Source organism: Schistocerca cancellata, chromosome 8 (assembly GCF_023864275.1).
Source record: "Schistocerca cancellata isolate TAMUIC-IGC-003103 chromosome 8, iqSchCanc2.1, whole genome shotgun sequence".
Lineage (NCBI taxonomy): Eukaryota > Metazoa > Arthropoda > Insecta > Orthoptera > Acrididae > Schistocerca > Schistocerca cancellata.
Window position 1 is genome coordinate 95418104 of NC_064633.1, and position 19929 is coordinate 95438032.

Below are 19929 nucleotides of genomic sequence, written 5' to 3' on the forward strand. Positions count from 1 at the left end.
GAAGACTCTGCAGGAGAGACGCTCAGTAGCTCGGTACGGGCTTTTGTCAAAGTTTCGAGAACATACCTTCACCGAAGAGTCAAGCAGTATATTGCTCCCTCCTACGTATATCTCGCGAAGAGACCATGAAGATAAAATCAGAGAGGTTAGAGCCCACACAGAGGCATACCGACAATCCTTCTTTCCACGAACAATACGAGACTGGAATAGAAGGGAGAACCGATAGAGGTACTCAAGGTACCCTCCGCCACACACCGTCAGGTGGCTTGCGGAGTATGGATGTAGATGTAGATGTAGATGTAGATGTGAAGTGTGGGTTGAAGACAGGTATGTTATCTTGGCTAATGGATCCTTTAGCAGCTACATTAATATCAGATAATTACGGCTCTTCGCGTGACTGATTGATATCAGTCAGATAGTTCATGAGTCAAGAGCGTATGTAGTAGACACTGCATTGGTATATATACGCCTGCATCGTATGCAGTCGATCAGCTTGAGGAGAAACTCCAGCCGAATTGTACATCCCACAGACTACTGGAATGGCTAAAGGTGAGCTCCTGTCGCCTGTACTTCTATGCATTTCGTCTATCTCTTGTATCTCATTTTGCTACATACTGTCAGGATTTAATGGTCATGAGTCAAAGTGAAAATGAGACGATTCCAAACATTAAAGGACTGATCCGGTAAAAGGAACGGTAGAAAAAGGTACCCTGGTACCGAATCGTATATATATTCAACACTAATCACATGCAAAAGGACTAATAGTTATATGTTCCAGTAGTTTTTGTAAATGTTATATAATTTTCGCTACGCCAAAAGGGGAAATTATCTGAATGTCAATATTTTGGTCGCATATGCCGTCTAAATTCTACACCTAATTCTATAACAGTTGATTTATATCAGGAAAAAAATGATTGACTGTGAAGTATGCCTTCAGAAAAATGGGTAGACCACAATGGCCCACCCATAATGTCTGTAATTCGTGTTATTCAAAATTGGGAATTGATCGTCAAATAGCCAGTATTATTAATAGATATGGCTAATGGCAAATAGATTCTTTGAAGGACTAATCAGCTCTCTTTTACTATAAAACGCATCAGTGATATTATGTGTTTAGCTGAAAACATATTGTGAACAAGTTTAACTATAACCCATTAGTTTGTGGAGTGATAAACTTACCATCTCTGCATCGGGCCACGTTCCTGTTGCCAACAGCTGAGATGATCTTATCTGGTCACTGGAAACGTTGGGTACCCTGGGGTTGGGCAAAAGTGACGAAGAAACTTTTTGGCGTTTGTGTAGATTAATCTAGGGAAATAAATGAGACTCTATATCTGAACAACCATACAGCTATTGTTGTACTCCTCTAGAATATGTGTTGCACTCTTTAACGACGATTTCATTAATTACTATTATTAATAGAGGCTTTCCAGCTGTCAAGTTTCCACATGCCTTGACACGTGCTTTCCAACATAGGGAAAGGTTACTAATAGGACAGGCCCTTGTTTGAATCAGAAGCCGAGCTATGTTCGGTTGGATAGGGACAGGTGGACGAAATGAACATTCACTCAGGAATACCTATGGAGATAGAGTGAAACGACAGAATATATCAGTTGGCCGCAACAATGATCTAGCCATTTGGGATACTATCGCTCCGTGCATCAAGACGCGCTTAATGACTACGTAACTTGTCGCAGTCTTGCTTCTCTGACTCTCTTTCCTTTTCTTCCCATTTGCAGCTGTGTGGGCGGTGTTCCTGCTGCTGCTGGGGATGTTGGGGGCGTCAGAAGCGTCCCGCCTCAGCACCCGCTACGACGAGAACAGCGGGGAGATCCTGATAGTGTCCAACGAAGGTGAGTCTGCGGATACTGTGTACAGTCATACCTCTGAGCTAACTCACTGCTCATGTTAGCTGCGACAGACTGTGAACACTGTGTCCACACACCTATATCGACATCCTGCTAGTGTCGATTTCTATTAATGGATTTCGGAACTAAATACGGTGTGTAACTTCTACAGCCCTTACATTACAAATCCTTTTTTTTAAATTTAATTACTGAAACAATCTGCTAGCGAAAAGCATGTGACTATTGCTATTCTTTAATCATCAACCTGCAATTAAAACACAAATCTAAGATATACAATCCTAGAAAAAAGTTCAGTCATTACCTAAACCCAGCTACACTTCGCTGTGGCTCAAGCTAATATGAAACCAATGGAAAAGCAAATGAAATATAGTCTGTCGGACATATAATCATCGAGAAAACACATAATTCTATTCAATCTCATGCCTGGAGGTGCTATGGCTATGTGAATTGAAAAGAAAGGAATTAAAATATCGTCATTTGTTACTGTAAAGCTAGGGAACTGATTACACCTTTTCTTTGTCAGCTTTCTGTATAACCATGAAGATGAGACGTCTCTGGAGATTACAACGTATAACTGCTCTTGGGAGAAGCAATCGTTTTCCGCCCTCAAATGGTGCAAGGGCGAAGATTGTCCTTGTCCTTTATTGATAGTCATAGCGATACGTACTGAAAATTAAAGTCATCTTAAACGCCATGTCGGTCGCAATGGGTGGTATTCGAGGAAACAGAACGTTTTCACTTTTTTGAGATCCCATCAGAATCGTTGTATCAGTTACATTGTTCACCCATTTTTTAATCGTGTGCCATTTCGTAACTTCGGCAGATTGATGTTTCGAAGTAGAAAAATCGTCACTTGAAGTTTCAGAATCAGAAAATGTGACGGTAATGTAGGAACATCAAGAGATTTCAGAAATTACGTTGGAAAAATCCACTATAGCAGTGAAGTTCGTAAAGGAGTCAATGGATGTTTATGTCAGATTCGAATCCGTTTACAATGATAACGTTCATAGCGTGTACGTTGATAGTTCTACCAGCTGGCCGCTCAGCCATGCATGACGTCGATAATTCGTTTCGATGCTTCTAGATTTTCGAAAACAAAATAAAAGAAATAAATTGAATTCGATATAACAATAGGTATCGAATCAACACACATGTCGTTTTTTCGTAAACAGATAATCAAGTCACTTCAAAGATAATGAAATTAGTCCAGCAAACGATTACGCACACCAATGTAATCAGAAACTACAACTTTTCTCTGCCTATCCAACCCGTGAAACTCGAAATATTGCCCACAGAAACAGGGAAACGATCACTGGAAACAAACGAAAGAAATAAAATAGATTTTCGAAAACAGATCATAAAATCACATCTGAAACAAGAGAAATAAATTGAATTGAAAGTAACAATGGGAATAAACGTAATTCACACTTTGATTTTCGAAAACAGTTAATAAGGTCACATTTCAAGTATAAAAACATGTGCGTATTGGCGTGCAACGTTTTTTCAAAATTTCTGGTCACTCCACCAACTGCTCTTTAAATTTTGCGAGCCAGAAACGTACATAGAGTGAATTTTTAAACGTAAATATATTTAGTGGAAAACTCTGTAAAAACTAAGATTATGTATGAGTATTAACTGGTCTATGAAAAATCATGTTATGACTCACATCTTAGATCGAAATATACACTCTGGACGACATGGCACTGATTTTTGTTACATGTTTATATTCTTCCGCTGGATGACGGAACGTTAAACAGTTTCCTTCGAGACGATGGAAAGCGATGTTTGCATATATGTACGAATCACTCCAGCTCCCCTATTACCGTGCCATAAAGAAAGGACGGATTTTAAACTCAATGTTCAATGAGTTTGTTATTCGACGGATTTACATCACTGTTTGAGGGAATGCAAAAAATGGGGGACTCATTTCTCAGAGGTGGAACTATCTGAAGAAGACTATATTGTGGATCTACAGTTTCTGAAACAATTTGAGAGTGGATTCTGTAACAAAAATAGCTATTTTGTGTTCTTCGAATGATATCTGTTCACTGCACCAAGGATGTATCTCAGTGTTGTTCACTTCAGTATCTATCGCAAGGAACTCTGATCAACGCCACCAGGCTCTTTTAGTCGTGTGTTACAGAGTAAGATTGAATTACTACCATACGAGGAGCATCCAACTTATAATACCCCTAGTTTTTCTACTTGTACACCAGTGACATGAAAACTGTGAAAGTACTGTAACTTGTTGTCGTAATCAGGTGAGTGGACAATAAGGTGCTTTTGGTAAAGATTTCCTTTAAGGGGACCACACCGTGGTTCAGGTCGAAAATAATCGATTTTTGGTTTTCATAATATTTCGATAGATTAATGTTTTATTTAAGTACTCTGAAAACGATTTTTCTGAAAAAAAAAAAGTTTTTCGAGCATTTAAAGAGCATTTTTCTGCCACATGTGTTAATGTGCCACGCCCACGTTTCTGTCACCCTCTTTTCTGCATATATTTTAGATCTTTATATCCCCCACATTGCACGTTAGGGATTTTGTTTACTCCTGAGTGTATTGGCTATCCTTGGAGTGCAACGGTCGGTATTCTTTTGTTTCGGTCAGTATTCTTTTAAACAACACGCTTTCAAACACGGTGTTAGCTTTGTTCCAGTGTGATTGCGAGTAGTTGTTATACTTACGTTTGCAGTGCTTGTTTACGTGTGTTTTGTTGTGTTTACTGAAGATGACGAAACTTAAAGGAATTTTAGAAACGACAATTTAGAGGAAACACGTTTAGAAAGCTTTCTGTACAAAATGTTATTTCTCCTGGCAACGATGTGTCTAATTGTAATTCTTCAACAAGTGCATCATCAAAGAATCTCTCACCATTTCAAGAGAGTTACAATGCATTTACTGTAAGTGACAAGAGGTGCAGTAACATTATAACAAATTTGAGAATATTATCAGATGTAATGTCTAAATTTGTACAATGTAGACAGTGCGGTGAGTCACAGAGTGTGAAAATTTGTGTGAATGCCAGTGGGAAAAAAGGCATAGCAATTACTTTGGATTTAATTTGCACTAAATGCTCAGCTGTGATTTCATTTATGAGTTCTTCAAAACCAGATGCAAGTGGCCATTATGAAATCAATACTAGATTAATGGATGCCTTACGATCCACTGGCAAGGACATGGCTGCTGGGAGAACATTTTGTTCAGTGATGAATTTACATAATCTACTAAATAAATATGAAAAACTGACTGCAATATTAGAGAATGTTGTATGTGAGGTCAGTGAGGAAAGCATGAAACTGGCTGCTAGGAAAGCAATGGTAGAAAATGATGGATGTTCGGAAATAGCAAGTGCACTTGATGGAAGTTGGCAGAAAAGAGGACATACTTCTCTGAATGGAGTAGTGACTGCCACGAGTGTAGACACCAGTAAAGTGGTAGATGTGGAGATAATTTCTAAATATGGCAAATGTTGTAAATTCAATGAACATAAAGAACACAACTGTGTGGCTAATTTTAGAGGAACAAGTGGTGGTATGGAAGTTCATGGAGTACAATAAATATTTCATCGCTCCGTAGAAACAAGCGGCGTACAGTACACAAAATATTTAGGCGATGGTTACATTAAGTCATACGACATTGCGGTGAACTCTAAGCCATATGGAGATGCCATTATTAGCAAAATAGAATGTTTAGGCCATGTTCAAAAACGTTTGGGAACAAGGCTGAGAAAAATAACTGTTGTCAGAAAAGGAAAAGAATTAGAAGATGTAAAACTGTTGACTGGACATGGTCGGTTAACTAAAACTGAAATAGAAAACTTGCAGGTATACTATGGGCAGGAAATTAGGAGAAATAAAGAAAATCTGGAGGCAATGAAGAGAGATGTTTGGGCCATATTCTTCCATAAGTCCTCTACTCATGATAAGCCATGTCATGGATTGTGTCCATCAGGAGAAAATTCGTGGTGCAAACACAATAGGGCTCAGGCAACTGGAGAATCTTACTCTCACCAGCATTCTCTTCCTGCTGCTATTTTCAGAGACTTGGTTCGTCCTGACCTCCTAAGGAAATGTCTGCATGGGCAGACATAGAACCCAAATGAATGTTTCAACAACATAATTTGAAACCGCCTTCCTAAAACTGTATTTGTAGGCAGGCGTACAATGAAACTAGCAGTTCATTATGCTGTTATTACATTCAATTGCGTTAATACTGGAAAGTGTTGGGTACTGAAAAAGCTGGGAATGAATCCTGGTGAAAATATGATCATTGGGCTGCAACACTGCGATGAAATGAGGATAGCCGATGCAGACAGGTCTGCATCTAATATGGCAAAGAAAGCAACACAAACATTCAGGAAACAGCTAGAGGCCAAAGAAGGGCCATTATATGTAGCAGGACACTTTTAATTAACTGTAAGTAACAAATTTCAAAAGTTTTTTCTTTAAAGTCAATATCCAGCAAACTATAATTTTCAGTACATATGCCCCATTATACTAGAAACTATCATAGATAAATGAATGAAATTTTCAGAGACTCTGAATAACATACACATCCATCTCTGGTACTACATTCATTAATGTTCCCCCATTAGGAAGTTCACAAAAAAATATTTTCTGCAGAAAAAACTTAATATTTATTGTCAATAAATTTAAAAAGTATTTCTTAACAACTATAAAATGGATAAAGTAGATTTTAGTACAGTTGACTCTATTGGCACCATGTAGCATACAGTAAAAATATTAAGATCCTGAATCAAATACTTTTTTTCAGAAATTGGTCAAATACTTGCCTAAATGAACATGGGTTAGATAGGTAGGGTGTGTTCCCCTTAATCAAGGTTTGTTATTTCAGTATTCTACAGACACCTTTTATTGTATTTGTTTTCAGTACCTGCATTATGCACCTCCGCTGACGATATCTATATTGTTCTGTTCATATTATGTTGCAGATGGTTTGGAAATCCAACTGGCGTACATCCCAGTAGACAGGACGAGTCGCTCTTCCACACCACGGCATGTCAGATATTTTAATGGAGAAGTTTTTGACTTTGGTAACAGCAATATCACCATCCAGCGCCAAGACAGAGCTGGCCGTTGCCTCGGTGTCTATCAGTGGGTGAACACACCCAAGACGGTTCTCAAAAGCTGCCAGAACCACCTCACCAGCCACATTTACGGTGGTACCGAGTCTACCAAACAGGTTTTTCTGACTGAGCAGAGAGTGTATGACAACTACGCGTTCGTCACCAACCAGACGCAGTATGCAGGCATCGCTACACGCTACTGGCTGTTCTCCGACGGAAGATTCGTACGCGTCCATTCCAACGTTCCCCTTTTTATTGACCAAAACACAGATCAGTCACCGGATGCATTATGTTTCACGGCCAAGAACCAGAGTCCCTACCCAGAAGACCGACCAGACAACCTCTTACAGTGGGATATCTGCTCATTCGGAAACGCTAGGGAGGCCCACGAACACGCAGTCCAGAAGTACCTAGGGAAGCCGGCCGGAGTCCCAGACGAGCGCATGGTCACACACCCGGTCTGGGCCACACTGGCGCGCTACGACATCGGCGTCAACGACTCTTTAGTGAGGGACCTGGCCAACGAGATAATCGCCAATGGATTTAAGAACAGCAACATCGAAATAGACGACATTTGGGAGACCTGCTACGGCAGCCTCACGTTTGACCCAAACCTTTTCCGGGACATACGGGCTCTCACAGATGAATTACACTCTCTGGGCTTCCGCGTGACGCTGTGGGTTCACCCATTTTTGAACCGAGGCTGCGAGCCGTACTATTCGGAAGCTGTGGAGAAGGGCTACCTTGTGTCCAACGTGAACGGCAGCACCATCACGCGCTGGTACCATGGAGTCACCGGTGTTGTCGACTTTACCAATCCTGAGGCAGTGACTTGGTGGACCAGTCGACTGTGGGTGAGTACAAACGCAAACTAATGTTAGTCTTACACCAACAGTAACTACCCTAACATTTTTGTGAGTGGAGCTGTGAGCACTAGAAGATGAAGTCTCAAGGGAAAAAAACGGAACATTTACGACATATTCTTCTGTTTGAGTTCGGTTAAAGGGTGACAGTAATACTGTAGGACAGAGCCCGGCAGTAAAATGGTTTACTCGTTGTCAGGAGGATCGCCGCATTCAGGGCGACCTTAGGTGTTTAAACGCACTAATCCACAATTATAAACGTCATTGTACTCGAGAACAGGTAACTGTTGTCAACTGTAATAATTGCATCATTGTTCTACATTTGCATGCAATGGGTAGGGTTCAAAAATCGGGTGTATAGGTATCGCATGCTCTAAGGCAAAATAACAAATATCAGAGTGCGGCCATTCGTGCACCTCTGCTTGCTCATCATCGGTTGAATAGTGAACAACACCAACCATTCCTATCTAATATAAGAAAAAAAAGGAATGGTTGACACAAACAAAGCAGTAACTTCCCGTACAAAAGCCTGCGTCCATCCATAAGAAATAGTAACATGCATCTAGTGGGAAAGCGACTGTATGGTGTACTACGAATTGTTTCCCCGAGATGTAACCGTCACTCCTGATATTTATTGTCAACACTGGAGACTGTGTGAAGTGATGATACTCCAAAATAATTCGTGTCCATGTTGTGCTAGGCTGACAAAAAGCACTATACAGGAGTTGTGTTGGGAAGTCATTCCACACCCATCTTATCTATCTGACCTGGCGCCCTAGCTATTCACCTTTTCCGCTATTTATCCAAGAACTTTCAAGAAATTTCCTTTCCAAACCAAATTTCCCCCCGAACATCGGCAAATTTTTCGCATCAAAACAAAGTTTTTTCTACAGTCGCGTAATCAAGAAGTTACCCCACCGTCGGCAGACTGTTCTAAATACTGAAGGAGAATACATAAGTCAGGACTAAAGCCACTCTTATGTGTAACTGTTGAAACTTATGGATGAACGCTACGAATTTTCGCATCAACGCAACATACCGGGTGATCAAAAAGTCAGTATAAATTTGAAAACTTAATAAACCACGGAATAATGTAGATAGGGAGGTAAAAATTGACACACATTCTTGGAATGACATGGGGTTTTATTAGAAGCAAAAATAAAAAAAAAAGGAAAAAAAAAGTTCACAAAATGTCCGACAGATGCGCGTCGTTTGGTGATGATTGTGTGGTCAGCCACCACTTTCGTCATGCTTGGCCGCCCAGGTCCCCAGGTCCCCAGGTCCGTGCGATTATTGGCTTTGGGGTTACCTGAAGAAGCAAGTGTATCGTGATCGACCGACATCTCTAGGGATGCTGAAAGACAACATCTGACGCCAATGCTTCACCATAACTCCGCACATGCTTTACAGTGCTGTTCACAACATTATTCCTCGACTCGACTACAGCTGTTGTTGAGGAATGATGGTGGCCATATTGAGCATTTCCTGTAAAGAACGTCATCCTTGCTTTGTCTTACTTTGTTATGCTAATTGTTGCTATTCTGATCAGATGAAGCGCCATCTGTCGGACATTTTTTGAACTTTTGTATTTTTCAGTTCTAATAAAACCCCATGTCATTCCAAGCTTGTGTGTCAATTTGTACCTCACTATATACATTATTCCGTGATTTATTCGGTTTTCAAATTTATACTGACTTTTTCATCACCCTGTATTACGTGTCTCACGTGCAATCACAACAATTCTTGTTCTCGGGTTGCATGTTTCAGATTTAATTCGCATTATTATTGCTGTTTACGCTGGTTTATGCTGGATTCCCTAGTGTACAGATTTCTACCAGTGACCCCTTTCACTTATTTTGACTTTTGCTCAGTTCAACGCATTTTTGTGTAATTTTTCTATAGTTACCTCCGAGAAACTGTCAGGTTGGAACATTGATAGATACAACCGGACATAAAACAATGGGAAACCGATATGCACATATACAAATGACATTACTATCGCGTAGAAAGCGTATAGAAGGTCGATGCGTTGGCGGAGCTGTCATTTGTACTCAAGATGTTCATGTTACGAGGTTTCCACCGTGATTATAGCCACATGACGTGGATTAAAGAATTTGAAAGCAGAATGGTAGTCGAAGCCACGTGCATGGGGAATTACGTTAGGGAATTCAACATTCCCAAATGCATAGTGTATACAGTGTGCCGATAGTGCCAAATATCAGGCATTCCTTCTCACCACGGGCAACGCAGTGGCCGTCGACCCTCATTTAGCAACAGAGAGTTGTGGAGTTCGGATAGAGTCGCCGGTGCTAATAGACAAGCAACAGTGTCTAAAATAACAGCAGAAAACCAAGCGGCACGTGTTGTTGTTGTTGTGGCCTTCAGTCCTGAGACAGGTTTGATGCAGCTCTCTATGCTACTCTATCCTGTGCAAGCTCCTTCATCTCCCAGTACCTACTGCAGCCTACATCATTCTGAATCTGCTTAGTGTGTTCATCTCTTGGTCTCCCTCTATGATTTTCACCCTCCACCCTTCCCTCCAGTACTAAATTGGTGATCCCTTGATTCCTCACAACATGTCCTACCAACCGATCCCTTCTTCTGGTCAGGTAGTGCCACAAACTTCTCTTCTCCCCAATTCTATTCAATACTTCCTCATTAGTTATGTGATCTACCCATCTAATCTTCAGCATTATTCTGTAGCACCACATTTCGAAAGCTTCTATTCTCTTCTTGTCCAAACTATCTATCGTCCATGCTTCACATCCATACACGGCTACACTCCATACAAATACCTCCAGAAACGACTTCCTGACACTTAAATCAATACTCGATGTTAACTAATTTTCCTTCTTCAGAAACGCTTTCCTAGCCATTGCCAGTCTACATTTTATATCATCTCTACTTCGACCATCATCAGTTACTTTGCTCCCCAAACAGCAAAACTCCTTTACTACTTTAAGTGTCTCATTTCCTAATCTAATTCCCTGAGCATTACCCGACTTAATTCGACTACATTCCATTATACTCGTTTTGCTTTTGTTGATGTTCATCTTATACCCTCCTTTCAAGACACTGTCCATTCCGTTCAACTGGTATTCCAAGTCCTTTGCTGTCTCTGACAGAATTGGAATGTCATCGGCGAACTTCAAAGTTTTTATTTCTTCTCCATGGTTTTTAATACCTACTCCGAACTTTTCTTTTGTTTCCTTTACTGCTTGCTCAATATACAGATTGAATAGCATCGGGGAGAGGCTAAAACCCTGTCTCACTCCCTTCCCGACCACTGCTTCCCTTTCATGTCCCTCGGCTCTTAGAACTGCCATCTGCTCTCCGTACAAATTGTAAATAGTCTTTCGATCCCTGTATTTTACCCCTGCAACCTTCAGAATGTGAAAGAGAGTATTCCAGTCAACATCGTCAAAAGCTTTGTCTAAGAATGCTAGAAACGTAGGTTTGCCTTTCCTTAATCTTTCTTCTAAGATAAGTCGTAGCGTCAGTATTGCCTCACGTGTTCCAACATTTCTACGGAATCCAAACTGATCTTCCCCGAGGTCGGCTTCTACCAGCTTTTCCATTCGTCTTGCGGCACGTACTACGAAAATATCCATTATGACAGTGTCGCGAAATTTAGCTTTAATGGATTTTGTCTGCAGACAACAGATGCGAGTGCTTTTGCTAATAGCAACGCATCGTGTGTAGTTTTTCGCGATTGGCTTGAACATTACTTCGGAAAATTCGTGGGAATGATTTGGTCATTCAGTTTGGCCTACATGAATGTCATTGAACATTTATGGGACATAACCAAGATGTCTTATCGTGCACAGAATACCGATCTATGAACATTTTCGAAATTGTGGTTGGCTATAGAGGCATGATGGCTTATTTGTTCTGCAGGGGACATCCAACGATCTACTGAGTCCATGCCACGTACAGTCGCTGCATAGAGTCGCTGCACTACACTGGGCAAAAGGAGGTCAGACTCGATATTAGGAAATATCTCACGCTAGTCGTCAGCCCCCCTTCTCGTAGCATCAACTTTGATAGAGACAGCACGTTCTTGTCTTGTTCCGTTAACATTCAAACCAGTGTCTTCCATCCAAAATCTGCAACAAGTGGTTCTAATGAAAGATACCTTCGGTTACACAGTGGTAACCTGGAGCATCCTAGATTTCTAGTCTCGTGCGGTACTTACGTTTCTATTTCAGAAGACCACGTTATCTGTTTTCCTTCAAACATTAAAATTTCTTGTGCTGTAAGATGAGTCAGACATACGAAGATATTAGAAAGCTAGGAAAAGAGGTATGATAAAATAATCTGAAACTCTCTAATTATGTACAAGTTTCATACTTAGTTTGCGAACGTGTCAATTGCATCATAGTTACGACCCTCTTGTCGTAATTAAGGCCTATGTATGTTGTATATTCACATACATATTTACATACGCTTACTTGAATGCTTCAGCATGAGTGCAGGAGAAATTTCGAGGGTTGAGTATCTCTAATATGGTTTTGAACACTACGAAAGTGTTGTAAGAATATAATGAACCGTATGTGTATTAGTTCGGTATCTTAAGTACTATACTATTAATAATGTAAGTCAAATTAGATTGCTAATATTGTTGCTACCTCTATATCAAAAGGGTGTAGCGGGCAATGATAATATATGTCGTTAAGGAAAAATTTTTCACTTGTTCTCGATAATTAGTCTCCAGACAATAAAACACAACTTGTTTATATCACCAATGAATCCTCTGTATTACATGAGAGTTATATTTTTCTGTAACGTTTCCAGGCTCTTCGCAACGAGTCAGGGATCGACTCGTTTGATTTTGGCTATGGCGAGGTAAGTTTCTTGCCGAAGCCGTCCACCATAGAGCCCGTAGAGCGAAACCCAGTGGCCTTCAGCGACGCGTATGCGAAGGTGATCTCGCAGTTTGGGCCCATGGTGCAGATAGAGACCAGCGTGGACAACCAGCAGCTGCCCAACTACTTTGTGATGGACAAAATGAGGAGCGACTGGACCAACCATCACGGTTTCAAGACGCTGATACCCAAGCTGCTGCAGCTCAACTTGGTCGGCTACCCTTTCGTTATCGGAGAGATGGTGGGCGGCGGCAACAGCAAGACGTGGTCCGAGCTGTACGTGCGCTGGCTTCAGGCCAGTGTCTTCATGCCGGTCGTAAAGTACTCCTTCACACCGTGGGACTTTGACAACGAGGTGCGTACAGTGTGGGATACGGGGTCCATTCATTGAAAGCGAGGCTACTCAATTTTGTTGTCCAGATAGGAATGATCCCAAAGAAGTATATAAATGATTTATTTAGATAAATAAGTGAAATGAAATACCTTTAAAGAGGAACTGTAGGGCACTACAGATTGTGACAATGCTGTGATGGCAACAGACCATTGTATGGGTTGTAAAATTTCGTAGAAAGCATACTATATTACACACCGTTGTAAAGAAGCAACACGAGTTTCTCAATGTGATCGCACCACATATAATCGAGTGATACTACGATATGTAAAATTTTCATAAATAACTTGGAACTGCAAAATACAGATAAATTCCTGATTACTTATTCTCTCAAACTCTTTTTACGGTTTAGATACTAGGGAAGGGTTATCCGCAGCTGAATCACGAGAAACAATGGTATCGCAGGTGCCACTAAGTCAGTAGCCCTCCGTTCCTAGCACGATATCACTTTTTTTTTAGACGCACGCTCTCTCCACAGTTTACTTCAAAACACTTCTTGCATTACTGACGACGTTGTCGTTCGCCTTAAAAGTATAATCAATAAGTAGGGAGTTCTTCGAAATCAAAGACACGAAGGCCAATAATTGATCGACAGTTTATCTTTACTCAGTCTAATCAGCTTGTTATTTGTACCAGGGAAGTTTCATTCCATAACTCAACAGTTATTAAAACTTCCTTTGCATAATATGGGTGTCTACTTATATGCTGTGAACTACGCATTTATACACCTGAACTGGCCAAAAATAATACACTACTGGCCATTAAAATGCTACACCATGAAGATGACGAGCTACAGACGCGAAATTTGACCGACAGGACGAAGATGCTGTGATATGAAAATGATTAGCTTTTCAGAGCATTCACACAAGGTTGGCGCCGGTGGCGACTCCTACAACGTGCTGACATGAGGAAAGTTTACAACGGTAGGAGGGTAATACGGAATGCCGTGATGGATCCCAACGGCCTCGTATCACTAGCAGTCGAGATGACAGGCATCTTATCCGCATGGCTGTAACGGATCGTGCAGCCACGTCTCGATCCCTGAGTCAACAGATGGGGACGTGTGCAAGATAACAACCATCTGCACGAACAGTTCGACGAAGTTTGCAGCAGTATGGACTATCAGCTCGGAGACTATGGCTGCGGTTACCCTTGACGCTGCATCACAGACAGGAGCGCCTGCGATGGTGTACTCAACGACGAACCTGGGTGCATGAATGGCAAAATGTCATTTTTTGGATGAATCCAGGTTATGTTTACAGCATCATGATGGTCTCATCCGTTTTTGGCGACATCGTGGTGAACTCACAGTGGAAGCGTGTATTCGTCACCGCCATACTGGCGTATCACCCGGTGTGATGGTATGGGGTGCTATTGGTTACACGTCTCGGTCACCTCTTGTTCGCGTTGACGGCACTTTGAACAGTGGAGTTACATTCAGATGTGCTACGACCCGTGGCTCTACCTTTCCTTCGATCCTTGCGAAACCCCACATTTCAGCAGGATAATGCACGACCGCAAGTTGCAGGTCCTGTACGGGCCTTTCTGGATCCAGAAAATGTTCGACTGCTGCTCTGGCCAGCACATTCTCCAGATCGCTCACCAATTGAAAACGTCTGGCCAATGTTGGACGAGCAACTGGCTCGACACAATACGCCAGTCACTACTCTTGATGAACTGTGGTATCGTGTTGAAGCTGCATTGGCAGCTGTACCTGTACACGCCATCGAAGCTCTGTTTGACGCAATGCCCAGGCGTATCAAAGCAGTTATTACGGCCAGAGGTGGTAGTTCTGGGTATTGGTTTCTCAGGATCTATGCATCCAAAGTGCATGAAAATGTAATGACATGTCAGTTCTAGTATAATATATTTGTCCAATGAATACCCGTTTATCATCTGCATTTTTTCGTGGTGTAGCAATTTTAACGGCCAGTAGTGCATTTCGCTCACCCAAGTCAGCTGAGTTATTTGCACAATAACTGACAGTTTATGGTGTAGTTCGCAGAACTTGTTGGAAATCAGATAAAGTGCTTTTAATATGGTTCAAGCTGTTTCCAGAGCTAAGAATTGCTTCGCCAGTTTGATTACTCTACTGGAACAGAAGTCCTATATTGAATTCAAAAGAACCTCGTCAGTTAGGAGTATATTATTCACATAATATACACCGTTTCTTTCCTTTCTTCCCCCCCCCCCCTCCCCCACTACTTCTTCCTATTCATAAAAAAAATCTTTTTAATCGTCACTGCCGTATCCTGAATTTATTGGAACAGTTTCTTTCACCGTAGTTGATCACACTGCAAGACTGTGATTACCTGTCCACTTTTCAGACGCTGGAGATCTGCCGCAGCCTGACCGATCTGCACACGCAGTACGCGCCACGAATCCTGGAGCTGATGCAGAAGGCGGTGGAGGACGGCACGCCGGTCAACCTGCCCGTCTGGTGGCTCGACCCCACCGACTCCACTGCACAGACCATCGACTCAGGTATGACATACAGGTTTCCTATAGGACTTCTGCGTGTACCCGAGTTTAGAGAATACTTCCGTAATTCTTTACACACGCTTTCGTTACTCTCGGCTTAATTTTTGGTTACCACAACACACGAAGTATTTTCCACTCAGTGCCAGCGATATACTCAATACATTGTCCTCCTAACACATTCTTTTAGGCTCCAGTGTGCGGCAGAAGCAGTGTGAAATAAGATTAGAGGCTACAGATTGGGGACACGGATACAGACTCATCAGATACGTCTGGAACTTTATTTGAGTCTTGTTGTTGTTGTTGTAGTCCTGAGACTGGTTTGAGGCAGCTCTACATGCTACTCTATTCTGTGCAAGCTTCTTCATCTCCCAGTACCTACTGCAACCTAAATTCTTCTGAATCTGCTTAATGTATTCACCTCTTGGTCTCCCTGTACGATTTTTACCCTCCACTTTGCCCTCCAATACTAAACCGGCGATCCCTTGATGCCTCAGAACATGTCCTACCAACCGATCCCTTCTTCTAGTCAAGTTGTGCCACAAACTTCTCTTCTCCCCAATCCTATTCAATACTTTCTCATTAGTTACGTGATCTACCCATCTAATCTTCAGCATTCTTCTGTAGCACCACATTTCGAAAGCTTCTATTCTCTTATTGTCCAAACTATTTATCGTCCATGTTTCACTTCCATACATGGCTACACTCCATACAAATACTTTCAGAAACGACTCCCTGACACTTAAATCTATACTCGATGTTAACAAATTTCTCTTCTACAGAAACGCTTTCCGTGCCATTGCCAGTCTACATTTTATATCTTCTCTACTTCGACCATCATCAGTTATTTTGCTCCCCAAATAGCAAAACTCCTTTACTACTTTAAGTGTCTCTTTTCCTAATCTAATTCTCTCAGCATCACCAGACTTAATTCGACTACATACCATTATCCTCGTTTTGCTTTTGTTTATGTTCATTTTATATGCTCTTTTCAATACACTATCCATTCCGTTCAACTGGTATTGCAAGTCCTTTGCTGTCTCTGACAGAATTAGAATGTCATCGGCGAACTTCAAAGTTTTTATTTCTTCTCCATGGATTTTAAAACCTACTCCGAATTTTTCTTTTGTTTCCTTCACTGCTTGCTCAATATAGAGATTGAATAACATTGGGGAGAGGCTACAACCCTGTCTCACTCCCTTCCCAACCACTGCTTCCCTTTGATGTCCCTCGACTCGTATAACTGCCATTTGGTTTCTGTACAAATTGTAAATAGCTTTTCTCTCCCTGTATTTTACCCCTGCCACCTTCAGAATTTGAAAGAGAGTATTCCAGTCAACATTGTCAAAATATTTCTTTAAGTCTACAAATGCCTGAAACATAGGTTTACCTCTCCTTAATCTAGCATCTAAGATAAGTTGTAGGGTCAGTATTGCCTCACATGTTCCGATATTTCTACGGAATCCAAACTGATCTTCCCCGAGGTCGGATTCTACTAGTTTTTCCATTCGTCTGTAAATATTTCGCGTTGTTTGAGTCTTATGCACACTTTAATTTCCTTTGATTTCAGAGATAATCCACTGTTTTACTTTGGGTTGATACAGTGAGACATCTGTGGAACCGAAGGTCTCAGTGCGAGTCGCTGAGAAAATCATCCATACTAGTCGCATATGTTTATATTTGTTTGTAGCTTAAAATTGCGTTAAGGGTTTCATTTAATACCTGAACAAATAACAACTTTTGAAGAATTATGAACTCATAAGCGGCGTTCCTCTTCCTGAGCATTGGACGTTATTGCTGCATTCCTTGCAGATTTACTCCACAACTGAGCATAAGTACCGTTAAAGCACAGCCATGCGACACCTGGTTTCCTTTGTGTGCAGAGTACCTGCTGGGCGAAGATGTCCTGGTGGCGCCGGTGCTGCACCGCAACTCGGTGCGCCGTGACATCTACCTGCCGAAGGGCACCTGGAGGGACGAGGCCGACCCGGAGCACCCCACCATACAGGGCCCCACCTGGCTCCGCAAATACCCTGCTCCTCTCAACACTCTGCCCTACTTCACCAGGATCAGCTCCTCCTAGGCTTCTCTGGCCGCATTCGAAACGTCGTTCCGTTGTGGTACATTTGTAAATGACTAATAAGTACAAGAGTGTAATACTAAAACACTTTAACTGAGTTTCATTGGCTGCAATTAAATAAACGCATTATGAAAAATTTGTGTTGTCCTCATTTAGATGACCTACTCTCAGATAAAAACAGAATCAGAAATGACACACTTTCAACCTCTCGGTATTCAACATCATCGATATTGCCTGCCATAAGTCCACCATATGGGTATGTTTTCAAGAACACGAAAAGTTAATTTTCTTCCTTGTCCGTCTCTAAGACAAATGACTGCAGACAACCTTTTTTTTTTTAGGAAACTATTTGCAGGTATTCAGTTCTTTAACTATACACATCTGCAGTGCCGTATAACTTTAATATTCCATTCACTTCATTATAATACTGTTCACATAAGCTCATCGAGTCATACTCCTCTCTATACTCCGTACTTCCCTCTCCTTAGCACATATCGACACTGTGGTGTGCGTACTGTACGACCCTCGGTACACACACCATCAGATTATTTGATTTGTCGCTCTAACGAAGTAGGCGAGTGTAAGCAATATGTCTCGTGGTCTTATCGTGGCGTGTTTATCTTCTGCCGTTAGTTCGAAAGTAAAATACTAGGTACCGACTTGACAGAAAATCCTAGGAAGTTCTGGTCTTACGTTAAATCAGTAAGTGGCTCGAAACATCATGTCCAGACACTCCGGGATGATGATGGCATTGAAACAGAGGATGACAAGCGTAAAGCTGAAATACTAAACACCTTTTTCCAAAGCTGTTTCACAGAGGAAGACCGCACTGCAGTTCCTTCTCTAAATCTTCGCACCAACGAAAAAATGGCTGACATTGAAATAAGTGTCCAAGGAATAGAAAAGCAACTGGAATCACTCAACAGAGGAAAGTCCACTGGACCTGACGGGATACCAATTCGATTCTACACAGAGTACGCGAAAGAACTTGCCCCCCTTCTAACGGCCGTGTACCGCAAGTCTCTAGAGGAACAGAAGGTTCCAAATGATTGGAAAAGAGCACAGGTAGTCCCAGTCTTCAAGAAGGGTCGTCGAGCAGATGCGCAAAACTATAGACCTATCTCTCTGACGTCGATCTGTTGTAGAATTTTAGAACGTGTTTTTTGCTCGAGTATCATGTCGTTTTTGGAAACTCAGAATCTACTATGTAGGAATCAACATGGATTCCGGAAACAGCGATCGTGTGAAACCCAACTCGCTTTATTTGTTCATGAGACCCAGAAAATATTAGATACAGGCTCCCAGGTAGATGCCATTTTCCTTGACTTCCGGAAGGCGTTCGATACAGTTCCGCACTGTCGCCTGATAAACAAAGTAAGAGCCTACGGAATATCAGACCAGCTGTGTGGCTGGATTGAAGAGTTTTTAGCAAACAGAACACAGCATGTTGTTCTCAATGGAGAGACATCTACAGACGTTAAAGTAACCTCTGGCGTGCCACAGGGGAGTGTTATGGGACCATTGCTTTTCACAATATATATAAATGACCTAGTAGATAGTGTCGGAAGTTCCATGCGGCTTTTCGCGGATGATGCTGTAGTATACAGAGAAGTTGCAGCATTAGAAAATTGTAGCGAAATGCAGGAAGATCTGCAGCGGATAGGCACTTGGTGCAGGGAGTGGCAACTGACCCTTAACATAGACAAATGTAATGTATTGCGAATACATAGAAAGAAGGATCCTTTATTGTATGATTATATGATAGCGGAACAAACACTGGTAGCAGTTACTTCTGTAAAATATCTGGGAGTATGCGTGCGGAACGATTTGAAGTGGAATGATCATATAAAATTAATTGTTGGTGAGGCGGGTACCAGGTTGAGATTCATTGGGAGAGTCCTTAGAAAATCTAGTCCATCAACAAAGGAGGTGGCTTACAAAACACTCGTTCGACCTATACTTGAGTATTGCTCATCAGTGTGGGATCCGTACCAGATCGGGTTGACAGAGGAGATAGAGGAGATCCAAAGAAGAGCGGCGCGTTTCGTCACACGGTTATTTGGTAACCGTGATAGCGTTACGGAGATGTTTAACAAACTCAAGTGGCAGACCCTGCAAGAGAGGCGCTCTGCATCGCGGTGTAGCTTGCTCGCCAGGTTTCGAGAGGGTGCGTTTCTGGATGAGGTATCGAATATATTGCTTCCCCCTACTTATACCTCCCGAGGAGATCACGAATGTAAAATTAGAGAGATTAGAGCGCGCACAGAGGCTTTCAGACAGTCGTTCTTCCCGCGA

The 19929-nt window shown here is 41.7% G+C and overlaps 1 protein-coding gene across 1 annotated transcript; it reads left to right on the forward strand.

Moving 5' to 3' along the window:
- The first annotated feature begins 504 nt into the window (after positions 1-504).
- LOC126094745 (myogenesis-regulating glycosidase-like) lies at positions 505-17751 on the forward strand. Its single transcript, XM_049909296.1, has 6 exons — positions 505-549; positions 1740-1853; positions 6823-7811; positions 12615-13040; positions 15404-15560; positions 17438-17751. The coding sequence occupies exons 1-6, from the start codon at positions 540-542 to the stop codon at positions 17635-17637; spliced, it is 1896 nt and encodes a 631-aa protein (XP_049765253.1). The 5' UTR covers positions 505-539; the 3' UTR covers positions 17638-17751.
- The last annotated feature ends 2178 nt before the right edge of the window (positions 17752-19929 follow it).

What these genes read in the sequence shown, in the direction of transcription:
- LOC126094745 (XM_049909296.1), top strand. An exon ending in CCTGATAGTGTCCAACGAAG is followed by an intron (nt 1,854 to 6,822) that starts GTGAGTCTGCGG and finishes ATTATGTTGCAG; the next exon opens with ATGGTTTGGAAATCCAACTG. An exon ending in GGTGGACCAGTCGACTGTGG is followed by an intron (nt 7,812 to 12,614) that starts GTGAGTACAAAC and finishes TAACGTTTCCAG; the next exon opens with GCTCTTCGCAACGAGTCAGG.